Source organism: Loxodonta africana, chromosome 4, assembly GCF_030014295.1.
Source record: "Loxodonta africana isolate mLoxAfr1 chromosome 4, mLoxAfr1.hap2, whole genome shotgun sequence".
Lineage (NCBI taxonomy): Eukaryota > Metazoa > Chordata > Mammalia > Proboscidea > Elephantidae > Loxodonta > Loxodonta africana.
Window position 1 is genome coordinate 100,455,939 of NC_087345.1, and position 16,930 is coordinate 100,472,868.

At 37.2% G+C, this 16,930-nt stretch overlaps 1 protein-coding gene across 13 annotated transcripts in view; it reads right to left on the reverse strand.

Annotated features, from left to right (window-relative positions):
• PPHLN1 (periphilin 1) overlaps positions 1 to 16,930 on the reverse strand; it is a 163,134-nt gene that overhangs the window by 125,407 nt on the left and 20,797 nt on the right. For 8 of the 13 annotated variants that reach the window (XM_010595903.3, XM_010595890.3, XM_023555407.2 and 5 more), the window contains one exon: positions 6,201 to 6,365. The exons of 4 other annotated variants lie outside the window; for them this stretch is intronic. In XM_010595903.3, the coding sequence (XP_010594205.2) occupies positions 6,201 to 6,365 (165 nt within the window). Of the gene's footprint in view, positions 1 to 4,154; positions 4,374 to 6,200; positions 6,366 to 16,930 lie in introns of those variants that run through there. One more of the 13 variants, XM_064284370.1, reaches the window with a different exon arrangement.

Consider the following 16,930-nt stretch of genomic DNA (forward strand, 5'->3'; position numbering starts at 1 on the left):
TTATTTTAGGTGAAGGGAAGAACAACACACAATACCGGGGAAGTCAGCCCAACTGGACTAATCAAAAAGCTGAGAAACTTCCCGAATACAACCAAACACTTTGAGGAACAGAGTAGCAGGGGCAGGGGTCTGGGGACCATGGTTTCAGGGGACAACTAGGTCAACTGGCATAACAAAGTGTATTAAGAAAACGTTCTGCATCCCATTTTGGTGAGTGGCGTCTGGGGTCTTAAAAGCTAGCAAGCGGCCATCTAAGGTGCATCAATCAGTCTCAATCCACCTAGAGCAAAGGATAATGAAGAACACCAAAGACACAAGGAAAATATGAGCCCAAGAGAAAGAAAGGGCCACATAAACCAGAGACTCCATCAGCCTGAGACTGGAAGAGCTAGATGGTGTGCGGCTACCACCAATGACTGCCTTGACAGGGAACACAACAGAAAATCCCTGATGGAGCAGGAGAAAAGCAGGACGCAGAACTCAAATTCCAGTAAAAAGACCAGACTTAATGGTCTGACTGAGACTGGAGGGACCCCAGAGGTCATGGCCCTCAGACTCTCTGTTAGCCCAAAACTAAAACCATTCCCGAGGCCAACTCTTCAGACAAAGATTAGACCAGACTATAAGACATAAAATGATACTGGTGAGGAGTTTGCTTCTTAGCTCAAGTAGCCACATGAGACTATGTGGGCAGTTCCTGTATGGAGGCGAGATGAGGCAGCACAGGCGGGCAGGAGCTGGTTGAACGGACACAGGAAATACACAGTGGAGAGGAGTGTGCTGTCGCATTGTAAGGAGAGCAACTAGGGTCACATAACAAAATAAGTTTTTGTACAAGAAACTGACTTGAATTGTAAACTTTCACTTAAAGCACAATAAATAAATAAATAGTGCTGGGAAAATTGGATTTCCACATACAGAAAAACGAAACAGGACCCATGCCTCACATCATACACAAAAACAAATTCAAAATGAATTAAGGACCTAAATGTGCAAACTAAAATCATAAAATTTGGAAAAGAACAAGTAGGGTCAAAGTTGTCAGGCCTAGTTTTCAACAATGGATTACCTAATACAATAACAAAAGCATAAACAGCAAAAGACAAAATAAACAAATGGGACCTCATAAAAAAATTAAAAACTTTTGTTCATTAAGGGTTTACCAAAATAGTGAAAAGACAAGCTACTGAGAGCGTATCTTTAGAAAACATATTATCTGACAAGACTTTAATAACCAAAATATATATAAAATTTCAACAGCTTAACAATAAAAGAACAAATGACCCAATCATAAAACGGGCAAAGGATCTGAATAAACATTTTATCAAAGAGGACATTCAAATGGCCACACCAGACACATGAAAAGGTTCTGATCCTCATTAGCCATCAGAGAGATGCAAATCAAAACCATAACGAGATACCATTTCACTCTCACTAGAATGGCTAAGATAAAAAATAAAATAACAAATGTTGACAAGGATGTGGGGAAATTGAAACCGTTATTCATTGTTGGTGGGAATGCAAAATGGTATAGCTGTTGTGGAGAACAGTGTGGCGGTTCCTCAAAAAACCTAAAAATAGACCTACCGTACCAAATCCATTGCCATCGAGTCGATTCCAACTAATAGCAACCCTATAGGACAGCACAGAACTGCCTGTATGGCTTCCAAAGACCTGGTGGATTAGAACTCCCAATCTTTCGGTTAGAAGCTGAGCTCTTAACCACTGCACCACCAGAGTTCCATAACTACCATGTTGTTGTTGTTAGGTGCTGTGGAGTCGGTTCCGACTCATAGCAACCCCATGCACAACAGAACAAAACACTGCCTGGACCTGAGCCATCCTTACAATCGTTGTTATGCTTGAGCTCATTGTTGCAGCCACTGTGTCAATCCACCTCGCTGAGGGTCTTCCTCTTTTCCGCTGACCCTGTACTCTGCCAAGCAGGATGTCCTTCTCCAGGGACTGATCCCTCCTGACAACATGTCCAAAGTATGTAAGACACAGTCTCGCCATCCTTGCTTCTAAGGAGCATTCTGGTTGTACTTCTTCTAAGACAGATTTGGTCATTCTTTTGGCAGTCCACGGTATATTCAATATTCTTCGCCAACACCACAATTCAAAGGCATCAATTCTTCTCCAGTCTTCCTTATTCATTGCCCAGCTTTCACATACATATGATGCAATTGAAAATACCATGGCTTGGGTCAGGCGCACCTTAGTCTTCAAGGTGACATCTTTGCTCTTCAAAACTTTAAAGAGGTCCTTTGCAGCAGATTTACCCAATGCAATGCATCTTTTGATGTCTTGATAACTACCATATGACCCAGCAATTCCACTCCTAGGTATATACACAAAGACTTGAAATCAGAGGCTCAGAAACTTGTACATCAATGTTCACTGCAACACTATTCACAATAGCCAAAAGGTGGAAACAATCTACATGCCTATCAACAGATGAATGGATAAACAAAATGTAGACATACACATAATAGTATACTACTCAGCCTGTAGGATAAATGAAATCTTGATACATGCTACAGTATGGATGGAGCTCGAAGGCATTATGCTGAACAAAATAGCCAATAACAAAAGGACAGATAGTGCATGGCCTCGCTTATACAAAAAGACAAAAAAAGGCAAATATATAGAGACCAAAGTTTATTAGTGGTTGCCAGGGCAGGAAGAGGCTGAAGAGAGGGGTCATTGGTGATGGAAAAATTGCATTAAGGGTAGGGTTGTACAGTCAATTGTAATCGCTGGCGATAAGCTGTACACCTGTAAGAAGCTGAACTGGCAAAAGTTGCATAACAGATACAGTTACGACAATGACAAAAAAAAAAAAAAAAGAGTAGCCACCGAGACTACTTATGTACAACCTCATGGGATTTGGTTCCTTCGTTTGGAGGTTTAGGGCCATGGTTTCACAGAGCATCCCAGTTAACTGACCTAATAACATGTTTAGTGCTTCTATTCTACTTCCTAGTTCATTGCCTGGGGTCTTAAAAGTTTGCAAACGGCCATCCATGACACAAAAATTGGTCTCTATTCACTTGGAACAATAAAGGAAGAAGAGTCAAGAACAGAAGGAGGATATGGAATGTGTGGCTAACCGCCTCTATGAACAACTGCCTCCTTTGCCATGAGACCAGAACTGGATGGCACCTGTCTACCATTACTGAACATTTTGATCAAAGATTCCATAGAAGAATCCTGATCAGAAGGGGGGAAACGCAGAATAGAATTTCAAAGTCTCATGGATTGTAGACTTTCTGGAGCCATGGGGCTGGATGAATCCCTGAAACTACTGCCTGAGATAATTCTTATACTTTAAACCAAAAATATCCCTGAAGTTATTTTAAAACCAAACAATAGTTTAGCTTAACTAGTAAAAAAAAAAAAAATAGGGTCACTATTAAGTCGCAATCAACTGAACTCAACAGAGAGTAGTAAAAAAAAAAAAAAAAGTCTGCATTGAGTATTATGCTCTTTTAAGAACTGCCCATGTGGGATCAAACTGAAAACAGCAACTGAAGAGACTGGATGGGAACCTTTGGCAGTGAGTTTATGTTAATGAGGGAGGAACAACTCAGAAAAGGAGGGTGAGAATGGTTGCACAACTCGAGGAATATAATCGATGTCACTAAATTGTACATGTAGAAACTGTATATGTTTTGCTGTGTATATTCTCAACAACAACAAAATAAATAAAATTTAGGAAAAAAGAAAAAAAACTCAAAAGCTATAATGAAAAGTTGGATCAAGTAAGCAGCTTGCTTTATCTACCTGAACAACAGATAAGAATTAGTATCATGAGAGTCCTCAGGATTACGAATCTGTTTTAAGACAACTTAAAAGAACATGTTGTATTCTGCATCCCCCTTCGAAGAGTGGCATCTGGGGTCTTAAATGCTAGCAAGCAGCCATCTAAGATGCATCAATTGGTCTCAACCCACCTGGATCAAAGGAGAATGAAGAACGCCAAGGACACAAAGTGATTACGAGCCCAAGAGACAGAAAGGGCCACATAAACCAGAGACTACAGCAGCCTGAGACCAGAAGAACTAGATGGTGCCGGCTACAACCGATGACTGCCCTGACAGGGAACACAACAGAGAACCCCTGAGGGAGCAGGAGAGCAGTGGGATGCATACCCCAAATTCTGATAAGACCAGACTTAATGGTCTGACTGAGACTGGAAGGATCCCAGTGGTCATGGCACCCAGGCCTTCTGTTGGTCCAGGACAGGAACCATTCCCGAAGCCAACTCTTCAGACATGGATTGGACTGGACAGTGGGTTGGAGAGGGATGCTGGTGAGGAGTGAGCTTCTTGGATCAGGCGGACACTTAAGACTATGTTGGCATCTCCTCCCTGGAGGGGAGATGAGAGGGTGGAAGGGGTTAGAAGCTGGCGAAATGGACACGAAGAGAGAGTAAAGGGAGACAGCGGGCTGTCTCATTAGAGGGAGAGTAATTGGGAGTGTATAGCAAGGTGTATATGGGTTTTTGTGTGAGACTGACTTGATTTGTAAACTTTCACTTAAAGCACAATAAAAACTATATATATATATATATATATATAAAAAGAACATGTTGTGTAAAGTATTAAGATAAGCACAACTTGTACCATTAATAGAAGAAATTATCATTAAGACTCTGTTCTGCTGTAAGTTTTTAGCAAAAAACAAAAACAGAAAAATTATGTCCATGAGGACTCATACAGTAATTGGACCCATGAACCCAGAATTCCCTGTAGGCACTAAATGGCTGTAGGGTTTTGATAAGAGGGGTAACACCTGTTTATGCAAAGGCCAAACTGCTTCTCCCTGAGACTGCCTGGAAGAATGGTTTCAATGGCAAAATCCAGTATTTTCTAGAATACAGATAAGGCATAATGTTCACTTTTACAACAGTGCTTCCTCTTCTTAAATGAACAGCATGACATTTAAAACTGAAAAAAATAAAAAATCAATTCTATAAGAAGTGAGGAAGTCATAACACCTGAAACTTTGGGGCTGGGGGCGGGGGGGGCGGACCCAAACACTGAATAGTCTCTTTACTACTTTAGAATTGTCACAGGTCATTATGCTGTAGAGAAGAGAACTGGACATACATACCCAACCTGAGCAAATCACCCTACCTCCATTTCTTCAAGTGTCAAGTATTAAAACTAATTCCAAGGGTCAAAGTGAGGTCAAATTTAATTATAAACAATGTTTAAATATGTACTGTCCAAGGGTCAAAGTGATGTCAAATTTAATTATAAACAATGTTTAAATATGTACTGTTAATTACAATATTACACAGTAGGAAAGGGTAAAAACAGAAAAAGGCAGGAAAAAGATCTAGTAATGTTGTAAACATGCGAGTTAGGACAGTAAAAGTGCATGAAGCAACAGTTTCAATCATGTCCAATGACAAACTGCCACTGGAACATCAAATATATACTTCTAGATTAGTAATCATGATAAAACCAAAAACCCAGTGCCTTCGAGTCGATTCCGACTCTTAGCAACCCTACAGGACAGAGTAGAACTGCCCCATAGTGTTTCCAAGGAGCGCCTGGCGGATTTGAACTGCCAACCCTTTGGTTAGCAGCCGTAGCACTCACTTAACCACTACACCACCAGGGTTTCTATAATCATGATAGAGATACAAATTATAATAGTAACAGTAATAAACAGCAGCTAACTTTTTTTTTTAAAGTGCTTACTATATGACAATGTTTTGAGTGCTTTCTAATCTGACTTTGATAGTAACTGTAACAAAAATGCGACTGAATCCCAACAACCTTAACAGCATTTCATCAAAATACAAAAAGTAATTATAAGTGGGCACATCCAGTAAAAGATGGTAACCACCTGCTCATCATTTATTGATCAGTTCACCAAGATAAGAGATTACTTTTATCTGGTTCTGCAGATCCCTGCCAATTTAGGGAATAAAAAAGCAGGCCAGTTGGAATTAATGCCATTTGGATAAAGCTAGAGATATCCAGAGTGCTTACCCATTTTGTCCAGCACCCCAATATTCTTGACTACCAGTTCCCATTTGAAAACTCCAGAAAACGATTCAATAGAGCATCAAGCAGGAAGTGTTTATTCAACTGCCTCCATGGCCAGTCACATAAATCTTTTAAATTACATGAATTTTAAACTTAAAAGAAATAACAATTAGTACATGGGGTAAATTTACATACTCCTCTGTGAGGTGGACCACTTCTTCGATCATGAGAAAAACTGCGGCCCTCGTCATAGTCTCGGTAATCAACATGACTGTAATATCTACTGTAGCTTCCTTCACCAGGTCTGTCTAGTAGTGGTGGTTTCTTTGGCACAATATTAACTACTCTATGGTAGCCATCCTAAAACAGACAAAAAGAAATATATAAAAATCACTAATTTCTCTATTTGGTTTTGGAAAGGTTTTCAAAAAGTACAGGAGTTCTTATCCTTAATCTAATAGGGTTAAATGTATAAACAAACAAAGATGCATTAATGAAATAACATGACTATAACTAATAGTAAGGTTTTCAAATGGATTAAAGGAAATCAAACTGTTCAATGAAGAAAGCCAGGCATTCAAAATAACATGCAGCAATGCTAAAAACCAAACATAGGTAAAAGAAAAATTGTATTTTTATCATTTTAATGAAACTATAGACAATAAGAATATTACATTAGTTCTAACCTCTAATTACCTAAGGATTTTAGAAATAACACTAAGATTTAGAAATAAAACACATCTTGGTCTACAGTGTTTGAATTACATGTTCAGAAGAAATACAAGACTTTTACACATTAAGCAACAGCAAACAGGGAGATAGATACTGAACTGAAAAGACCAAAAGGAAATGTTTTGATATAGGTCAAAAGGAAAACATTTTGAGAAAAGCTTTTTGCTTTGGATTTAGAAGCAAAATAGAACACAATATAAAATCTGAACTAATTTTCAAAGTAATATATTAATAATGTTTTAAAGTTTTAGAAACTGGGTGGGTTTCTTGTGGGGTTGAGAGAGAGGACAAAGGGAGAAGAACACCTGTCTTAGGTTAGAAGCTGTTCTAAGTGAACAAAAAGATTATCAACGGCAACGAAACTGAAGTAGAGGGCTACCGAACGTGTACCCATAAATAATCTGGTCCTGGACATTCATGGTAAATCTTTCTATCAATACCAGATGAGATTTATGTGACAGAGATCTGAAGTACAAAGCTATCAAGGTTTAAGACACGATCAATGTGAGCTAACAGATTTCAGCAAAAAAAAAAAAAAGCATAAAATTCAGCATTCAGGTCAAGTTATTCTACCATCCTAAGCCTCAGTTTCCTCATTTGTAAAATGGGACTAATGCTAATACCTACCTCGTGGGGTTGATAAGAGGACTAAATGAGAAACAGAAAGTAAAGCACAAAGTCTGGAACACAACAAGTGCTCAAAAAAATGTTTGCTCTTTTGATTACTATCTTCACAAGCCTATGACAAAGACTAACTTCTTCAAAGTGTCTTTCTTAAAGTACTTCTTAGCATTAATAAATAACTATTCAATTATTATCCAATTACTACATACTATTCAAATTTCCTAACAGGTGGGAAATCTGACAATGTGCTGGGAAGAAATAAAATTAACAGTTTATATCTATTAGGGAGGTAAAAAGACCTTTTTCCCCCGACAGGGGTAAGGGGATTTCCTTCCTTAGGATGCCCAGATATCAAATTATAAAATATATTTTATAAGTTTACATAGACTATAGTGCAGAAGCGAATATACTGGCTCTTCTAGAAACTATTTTTCTCAGAGATTTCAATTAAATCTAGTCAAATACTGTGTCTAAAAAAAAACTGGCATTCAGCCAAAATTAGCAAGATTACAATTTATGCCATCTAATTCAAAATTTCTTTGTTATTCATAAGCTCAGGATCACTGATTTCTCCAATTCCAAGAAACCATAAAAATCCACTCCACAATATCCTTATTTGTTTGCTTTGTATGTCCTTATTAGCGGGGGGGCGGGGGGGAGATACTTATCTACTTATCTAAACACTTCTACAAATAGGAAGCTTATTACTTCACAGAGCAGCCCATTCCGTTGTTCAACTGTCCTAGTAAAACTTGAGTTACATGTAGTTAGACACAAAGGACAAAGTGCCATTTATGTTCTTAGAAAATCTTTTAATTTAAGGAAATTATGCCATATCTGCTCCATAGACACCTAATTTTAAAATAAACTCCCTAGGTATATGAAAAGATTTCAGGAAATAAAGATCATTGTAGGAGCATGTGACAAAACAGGAATTTTCAGAGAGAGTTTATGTTTTATCCAGATATACTACTCAGAAATTTTTTTCTTTCCAATAAAATCTGTGATGACTGGCAAAGATTTCAGAATTTCCCTTCAAAAACTTTCATTATTAAGAATATTCAAACAGTATTTTACATTTCCTGCACTGCTAGATCTGAATGGAAATACCACCAGTGTTAGAAATTCTCGTACAAATCTTACATTGAGCTATAAAACACAATTTTTCTTTCTAAATGCCAACATAAGTACATATGGCATTCATATGTGCTCATAGTATCTTTAAAAAACTATCTTACTTGATCGTTTACCTACTACAGCAGAGTTTGGAAAGTAAATCTTGCATATAAACTTAAATACTTTTATAAAGAGATTTCAATCCTACACAATTTACATTTTCATGTTTGTCATTATTTTAGAGATGAGATAATTCTTACTACAAGGCCCTGTGAATTTCCAAAATAAGGATTTTTCATAGTTTGCTTGTGCTAGTAAAAATCAAGCCAAAATAAGGTATATATCGAATTAGTTTTGCAATTTTAAGATCTGAAAGGGTGGTTAATAAGTAATTATCACTTAATTTTCTATAAATTCCAATTTAATATAACTACTTTTATGAGAAATGTTTGCACTTCAATAAGCAAAAGGACCAACTTCTTGGCTTATGTTTGACTATACAGAAATCTATTGCCAATTTTTCCAACACAATTGTTTAATTTCACTATTAACTAGATACAAATCTTGGGGATTACCATATTTCTTTAAAAACATTTCTTTTTTCACATCTCGTTAAAACATACTTTGCATCTGTTTGAACATTAAAATATTTTATTTGTATTAAAAATTTTAATATAAAATCCCTTTTTTAAGCAGCTTTATTTTTTAGAGACACATACTTAAATATTTATTTAGAGTTGAAATATGGTATCCTGAATTTGCTTCAAAATCTAGAAAACTGGGAGAAATAAAGTGGTGGAGGTACAGACAAAAACAAGATTGGCTACAAGTTGCTAAGTGCTGGTAGGATGATTTGTCCATGGGGAGTTCACTATATTATTTTGTCTTCTTTTGTATACATTTAAATTTTCCCATGATTAAAGTCAAAACAACTAGAGCGCACTAACCTACAAGCAAAGTAACTAACTACAATGGCACGTATAATAGTCAATGCCGTCACTTCCTATCGTCAACCAGCTATAGTAGGAATGTAAGCCTCCTCACTGGGACACCTTAACAGTATAATTAACTGCTCTCACCTGGAACAGCACTTGGCACACAGTAAACACCACATACATAAGAGATATTCTGCCTTGCTACCTTAATTTTATATTATTTTTTGCATCACATGCTTTTTACTAAAAAAGTACCACATAAACCACATCTAACTAAAAAATTCTACTATACGAGATGGTAGAATTTTGTTTTAATAAATTTGATATTTCATATTTTATGACATGCATTTTTATTTTAGTGCTATTAGTTTAATTAATTCACAGATATTCCAGTGAAATACAGTCGGCCCTCTGTATCTGCAGGTTCCACACTCACAGATTCAACCAACTGCAGATCAAAGAACATTCAGAGAAAAAAAAAAGTTCCAAAAAGCAAAACCTGAATTTAGCGCACACCAAGCACTCTGCTGAATCCACGAGCATGCAGTGATGTGTAGGCATACCCTGCCGTAGCCTCCCGCCACTTCACATACCTCAGTCTCTCTCTAGCACTGTCTGAGCGTTGTTCATCTTGTCTTGTTTGTATGCTACTTGTGTTGTATGCACCCTTTGTTTCTGTGAAAAAATGGCTCCTAAAAAGCAATTAAGTGGTCAAAGTAATCCCTCAAAGGCTAAGAATGTGCATAAAGTCCTATCTCTTGATGAGAAAAATAAAAATCTTAGATCTTTTGAAAAGTGGCACATCGCTTGCTGAAATGGGCGGTAAGGTTGGTAAGAACAAATCAAGCATTCACACAACAAAGCCGAAAGAAGCTGAAACTCGTTGTTAGCGTTAGTGCTGCCCCCATAATGACAAAAATGGTCTCTTTGGTTTGTGATAAAGTGCTTGCAAAGACTGAGAAGGCATTAAGTGTTAAGTGTAAGCATTAACAACTGTTTACGCGGCACTTACATTGTATTAAGTGTTATAAGTAATCTAGAGATGATTTAAAATATATGGGAGGATGTGCATAGTTCATACATGAATACTGTGCCATTTTATATAACAGACTTGAACATCGGGGGATTTTGGTATCCACGGGGGTCTTTGGAACCAATCTCCCTGCAGATACCAAGAGACAACCGCATAGGTGTTTCTGAGTCATTTCAATGGTGTTTGGACACAAGAGGTCAGCATATTTGAAATTGGAACTGTCTCAGAAAACCAGAGCATACTGTTACAGACTATAATCCAGTACTGATCATACTCCTTCTGGAAATTGTAACAAAAAGAAAGTTAAGTTCTTGCAATTCTGCCAGCTAAGAAAGTATAACACCTCTTAGGGCAGCTCTATACAAAAGATCACTTAGGATCACAGAGAAGACCTATGGCGTGGCAGCAGGCTATAGCAAATGTCCACTTAATATTTTGCATTCATTGAATGTAATTTAGTATCAATGTATGTAATGTTAAAAACTATTTAAAAAAAAAAGTCAAAAAACACCAAACTCTAATGATGTGCATGCCGAAGTATTTAGTGTGATGTACACTGCTGCCCACAACTTACTTTGAAATGCGTCAAAACATTTAGATGAATTAACTGGATGGATATAGGATGGACAGATGGATAGACACGTGATAAAGCAAATTTAATAAATAACTAATAGTTAAATCTACGTGATGAGCATATGGATGGCCACTGTAAAACTCTTTCAACTTTGGTGTCTGTTTGAAATTTTCATAGTAAAATATTGGAGAAAGTTGTACTTAAATGGTAAATTTATATGAATACTGGCTGTGCAAAATAATAAAAAATGTAGGGCATAAAAAGAGTAGAGAATTAAAATGTGCATGTAAAGATTCTGAATAACAGTATTTCATGAAATAAGAGTAGAAAGAAAAAGAATTTATTTCCACATTAGTATATTCTAAACATTATCTGGAATATGTACGTAATTGAGTTACCAAACTAAGTCGGCTTGACTAAAATTGGACAGAAGAGTGATTTTTGGATTATATTTTGGGTACATTTACATCTGGGAATATATGGGATATAGTCCTAAACATTCTCTACAATACCATTAGAAATTAATGAAGTCATGTTCTGAATTCACTAAAGAATTTATTTTTGATTGACTAAACTCTCTAGGAAAGAGAAGCAACAATGACAAGAATTGTAGAAACATTCAACGAACCCAAGGAAATAAATATTACTATTCTCACACCAAGCCCATTGCCGCTAAGTCAATTCCAACTCAGCAACTCTACAGGACAGAGTAGAACTGCTCCACAGGGTTTACAAAGCCACAGATCTATACGGAAGCAGACTGACACATCTTTCTCTAAGGAGTGGCTGGTGGGTTCAAACCGCAGACCTTTCAGTTAGCAGCCAAGCACTTAACCACTGCACCACCAAGCCTGCTTAAATATTCCATAACTAAATTGTAAAATTTAACTACGTAACTCACAATTAATTGAATGCAATAGAAAATCAAAAGTATTGCTGCTTTTGACATCACTACCATTCAATCTTTACTATTCTCACCGCTGTGCCAAAATTCAGAAAAATCCTTCACTTAACAGTTGTGCTCGGTTGAACAGTATTCCCCCAAAATTCATGTCTACCCAAAACCTGTGCATATGACCTTATTTGCAAATAGGGCCTTTGTGAGGTCAAGATAAGATCATACTGGATTAGGGTAGGCCCTAATCTATTGACTGGCATCCTTTTAAGAGGGTCATTTGGACAGACACAGAGGAAGAATGCCAAGTGATGACATAGGCAGAGACTGAGTGATGTACCTACACACCAAGGAACACCAAGGACTGCTGTGAACCAACAGAACCAAGGAAGAGACAAAGAAGGGTCCTGCCCTTGAAGCTTCAGAGAGAGCACGGCCCTGCTTAACTCCTTGATTTCAGTCTTCTAGCTGCCAGAGCTATCATAATAAAATTCTGTTGTTCTAAGCCATCCAATTTGTGATAAGTTGCTACAGCAGACCTAGGAAACTAATACAGTATTCTAATTCAAAAGAATATATTTGTTAAAGGAGTGGGGAAGAAAAGAGAAGACTGCTACAGCCCCACAGATACTACGATCCCCAGAATATAAGCTGCTAGTGTTCTGACTCAAATAACCAAACTTTACAACTTCTAAAAATTCTAAAATTGAAACTTCTCTCCCATTTTTAAATAAGCCAAGGGAACAGGCGTTTTCTATTACAGTATCATTAAAAGGTTCCATATTACTAGTCTTTTCCCCATCGGGCTAACATGATGGACTCCTACAACTAGAAGTTTATCTCTAAAAACCATTCTGTCACAAAACTTGATAAAGGCTAAGAAATCAAATAACAAAGCTCATAGAAACTACAGGTTAAACAGCAGAAAATATGCTTTTAAAAATAAGTCTTAGAGGTACATAGAAGTTAAGTGTAGATAATTGATTTCCTTCCTATAGAGGAACTGTTAGGCTTACATTCAGGTTCTCTGGAGTGTTCTAACTTCTTTGGGCTTTAGTCTCTTATCTTACCTACCCAAGTTTAAGACCAAATAAAAATGTATGTGAATACACCCTAGAATTATGCAGGTAAATTTTATAAGCATAAAAAGTATTTATACATGACCGATTAAAAAGAATGCTATAGCTAAAGGACTAAAATAATGATTGTGTACATTTGCCAAGGTATTCATTAACTGAGGATAGGATTTCCAATGCTCTAACGAAGAGTGATTTAGTATCAGCACTGAAATGTGTGAGTGTCCAATTGCCTTTCCAGGTTTATGAGAGCTAGAAGTTCACAAAACAGCTGTTTCTTATGCAATTTAATATCAAGGTATTTCACTGGTAATCTAATATCAGTATTTCCTTAAAGAATCTGTGAATGAATTAAACTACCAGCACTAAAACAGAAATGTATGTCATAAAATACGAGGAGTCAAAGGAAGGAAAACATCAACTAATGAAAACAGAAGTCTACCGTCCTGTGCAGTAAAATTTTTTTAGTTAGATGTGGTTTACATGCTACTCTTCTAGTAAAAAGCATGTGATGCAGAATTTCAATTTTCAAAGGCTCTAGACTTTTTCAAGACATGAAGGGTAGATGAACCCCTGAAACTATTCCCGAGATAATATTTAAACCTTAAACCAAAAATACTCCCTGTAGTCTTTGTTTAAAACCAAACAGTAATCTAGTTTAACTAGTAAAAAAAGGTCTGCCTTAAACATTATGCCCTTTTAAGAACTATCTACGTGGGATCAAACCGACAACAGCAACTCAAAAGACTAGATGGGAACCTTAGGGGACAGTAAGCTTATGTTAATGAAGGACGAACAACTCAGAAAGGAGGGTGAGACTGGTTGCACAACTCGAACAATGTAATCAATGTCACTAAATAGTACATGTAGAAACTGTCAAATTGGTGTATATTCTCAACAAGATAAATGAAATTAAAAAAAAAAAAAGCACGTGATGCCAAGAAGTAATATAAAATTAAGATAGCAAGTCAGAATATTATGCATGAGGTCATACTAGTAACAAAAGCACCCCCCCTTCATGTCACATCTTATGTCATATCCAGTTGCTCCCCCAATACTTTCCTGACCTATCAGAATCTAGGAAGGGATGAAGAAGGGTAGTAGCAAGTAAGACAGAAATGGGGGGGGAAGGGGGGCAGCAAAATTGCTTTTTTTCCAGAGAACAAAACTCAAATAAGCAAAATAAAATTGACATTACCCTCCCCTACCCCAGGTACTAATGATAGTGGATTCAAACTTTAAAAGGATTAGCTAAAGTTTTATGCTTAGAAAAAATAATATTCTGTCTTTTCAAAACTTTATGTAAACATTTTACTGAATTATGACATACATAGAAAAGTGCACAAATCCTAAACGTAGTTCTGGATAAATTAGCATAAGGTAAACACACTGTGTAACTACCACCCAGGTCAAGAAACAGAACACTCCCAGCCATGTAAAAGCCTCCCTGTGCTTTCTCCCAGGTACCATCACTTCCTCCCAAAAGTAATCACCCTCTGGGCTAGTTTTTCCTGTTTTGGAGGTTTATATATAAGGAAACATATAAGATATGCTCTTATGTCTGGCTTCTTTCTTTCTAAATTATGTTTGTGAGGTTCATCCATGTTGTTGCTTTTGACAGTAATCTATTCATTCTCATTGCTGTATAACTGCACAATTTATGTGCTCTATTGCTGGGCATCTGGATTGTTGCCAGTTTGAAGCTCTTATGAATAATGCTGTTTATGAGCATTCTTGTATATGTCAATAAAAAAATGGAGTATACTAATTTACATAGCTCTTAACCACTATGCCACCAGGGTTTCCAGTGTACCAGTAGGGCTTCTTAAATAATGTTAGATGATCTCTGCTTTACAAGCAAATATTTGAACATGTATGTTTTTATTACATACAAATTCATCAAGTATGTTGTTGCTATGTGTCATCGAATCAGCTCCGACTCATGGCAACCCTATAGGAGTTGAGAGAACTGCCCTATAAGGGTTTCCTTGCCTGTAATCTTCATGGGAGCAGATCACCACATCTTTTCTCCCACGGAGCTGCTGGTGGGTTTGAACTTCTGATCTTTTGGCCAGTGGCCGAGCTATTCAATCATTGCACCACCAGGGCTCCTTTCATAAAGTATAATTTTATTTATTTACATTTCCAGTTCAAGTATCATTTATCAATTTCTTTAACTCCAGAATTCAGTGGGTCCATGAAATTAGAGGCAAATACTAAGGTTTTTGTTTTTTTTTTACCTAAATGTAAGCAACAAACATAATAGTCATAGTATTTATGACTTCGTCACCAATAGAAATTAGATTTATTTGTATCATGTTACAGCTGTTGTAGATAATCTCAATATATTTACTCATCTCTTCATTGAAATTACAGAAACTAGACCCCCCATCACTAGTACTTGTTACTTAATGACCTACTGAAGAAGCACATATTACTATTTCACAAACTTGGCTTTTAAAAACTGGATTATTATATTCAAATATAAGTGGTTTCCTGTCTGTGCATTCTAATTTACAGATATAAAAGCATTATTTTGAGAAGGGATCCCCAGGCTTCATCAGACTGCCAAAGGGATTCATGGCACAAAAAAAGGTTTAGAACCTCTGCTTTATTTCAATAAATGTGGATGTAACATAGAAAGGCAAAGGGACGCTTCCCCTTTGCCATTTAAGGAATATTATGTATTGGTGGTGGGGGTACCTTTATGCTGCTAACCAAAATAAGGCGAAGTACACCAGAAAAAAAAAAAATTATCTGAGTCTTGGGAAGGAGGGATATGGGGATACAAAGGGCTTTATAAATTAAGAGAGGCTGATTAAGAGAGCGGGGAGACCAATCTAATGAAACTAGAAGAAGGTGAGGAATGAACCTGTACAAGATATGTGCAAGTTATAAGCCTCCAAAAAGAGAAAATCGACCTAGGCTCCTCCCTCTTTAGGAGGCTCCTCCCTCTTTAGGAGGCTCCAGCACTCATCTTTCAGCAACAGTTAGATAACTCAAGGAAGTAAAATTTACCTTTAAGCACTCAGAGGCAGTTGAATACATCTAGCCTGATTGTAAGGGCACCTATCTCCCTACCTGCTTAAAAAAACTGCCGGTGAAATTATTTTACAAGGGAAAAAGCCTGTTTTTCACATTTACATACACATGACATAAAATGAAAATGTCTGGTTTTGCTTAGACTTTACCATAACATCCTCACTCCCTGAGGACCTCCATTACCTGTCATCTTTACCTCAACTCCTGACATCATCAGGGACTTCAATGGGCATCTTCCTCCCTATGTCCTAACTCTGACTGATGTCCAGATCCTACCCACAGAGATTGACTTAATTACGGAGATGGGGCCCATATATTGGTATTTTAGAGCGCTGGGTGATTTTAATGTGCAACTAAATCATCCATCCAAAACCCAGACTCAAAATTGTCTTGGTCTCAACTCCAGAAATTTTCACCCCCATTAATTTCCACCATCACACACTGAACTTTAATCACCCAGAATTGTTTCCATCTTTGAAATCCCACACTCTGAAATAGAATTTCTTATCCTTCTACCACACCCTGGTCTTCAGTCTGACAAAGCCTTTCTTGTCCCTCAAGCCCTCACTTCCTTCAATCCATCATCTTTCTTACAACCTCACTCACTCCCTTTCTATATCAGCCCAGGCCACTAGTATATTATTTCAATAATTCTTGAGTCAGAACTTTCAACATCCTTATCTCCACCACTCATCTTGCAAACTTAAATCAATACAACATCTGCTCTCTTCGCTCCCAAACTGCATGTGATTCTGCAGACTATCGTCCCTTTATAATTTACACCCCACAGTCTTACGGAGCCTCAGTAACCGTCTTCTAAACACCTCTGGTCAGGAGATTCCTATGAGGCTATTCCAAGACTTGGCTCCTATCCTCAAGCCTCACTCCAGCCCTTCAA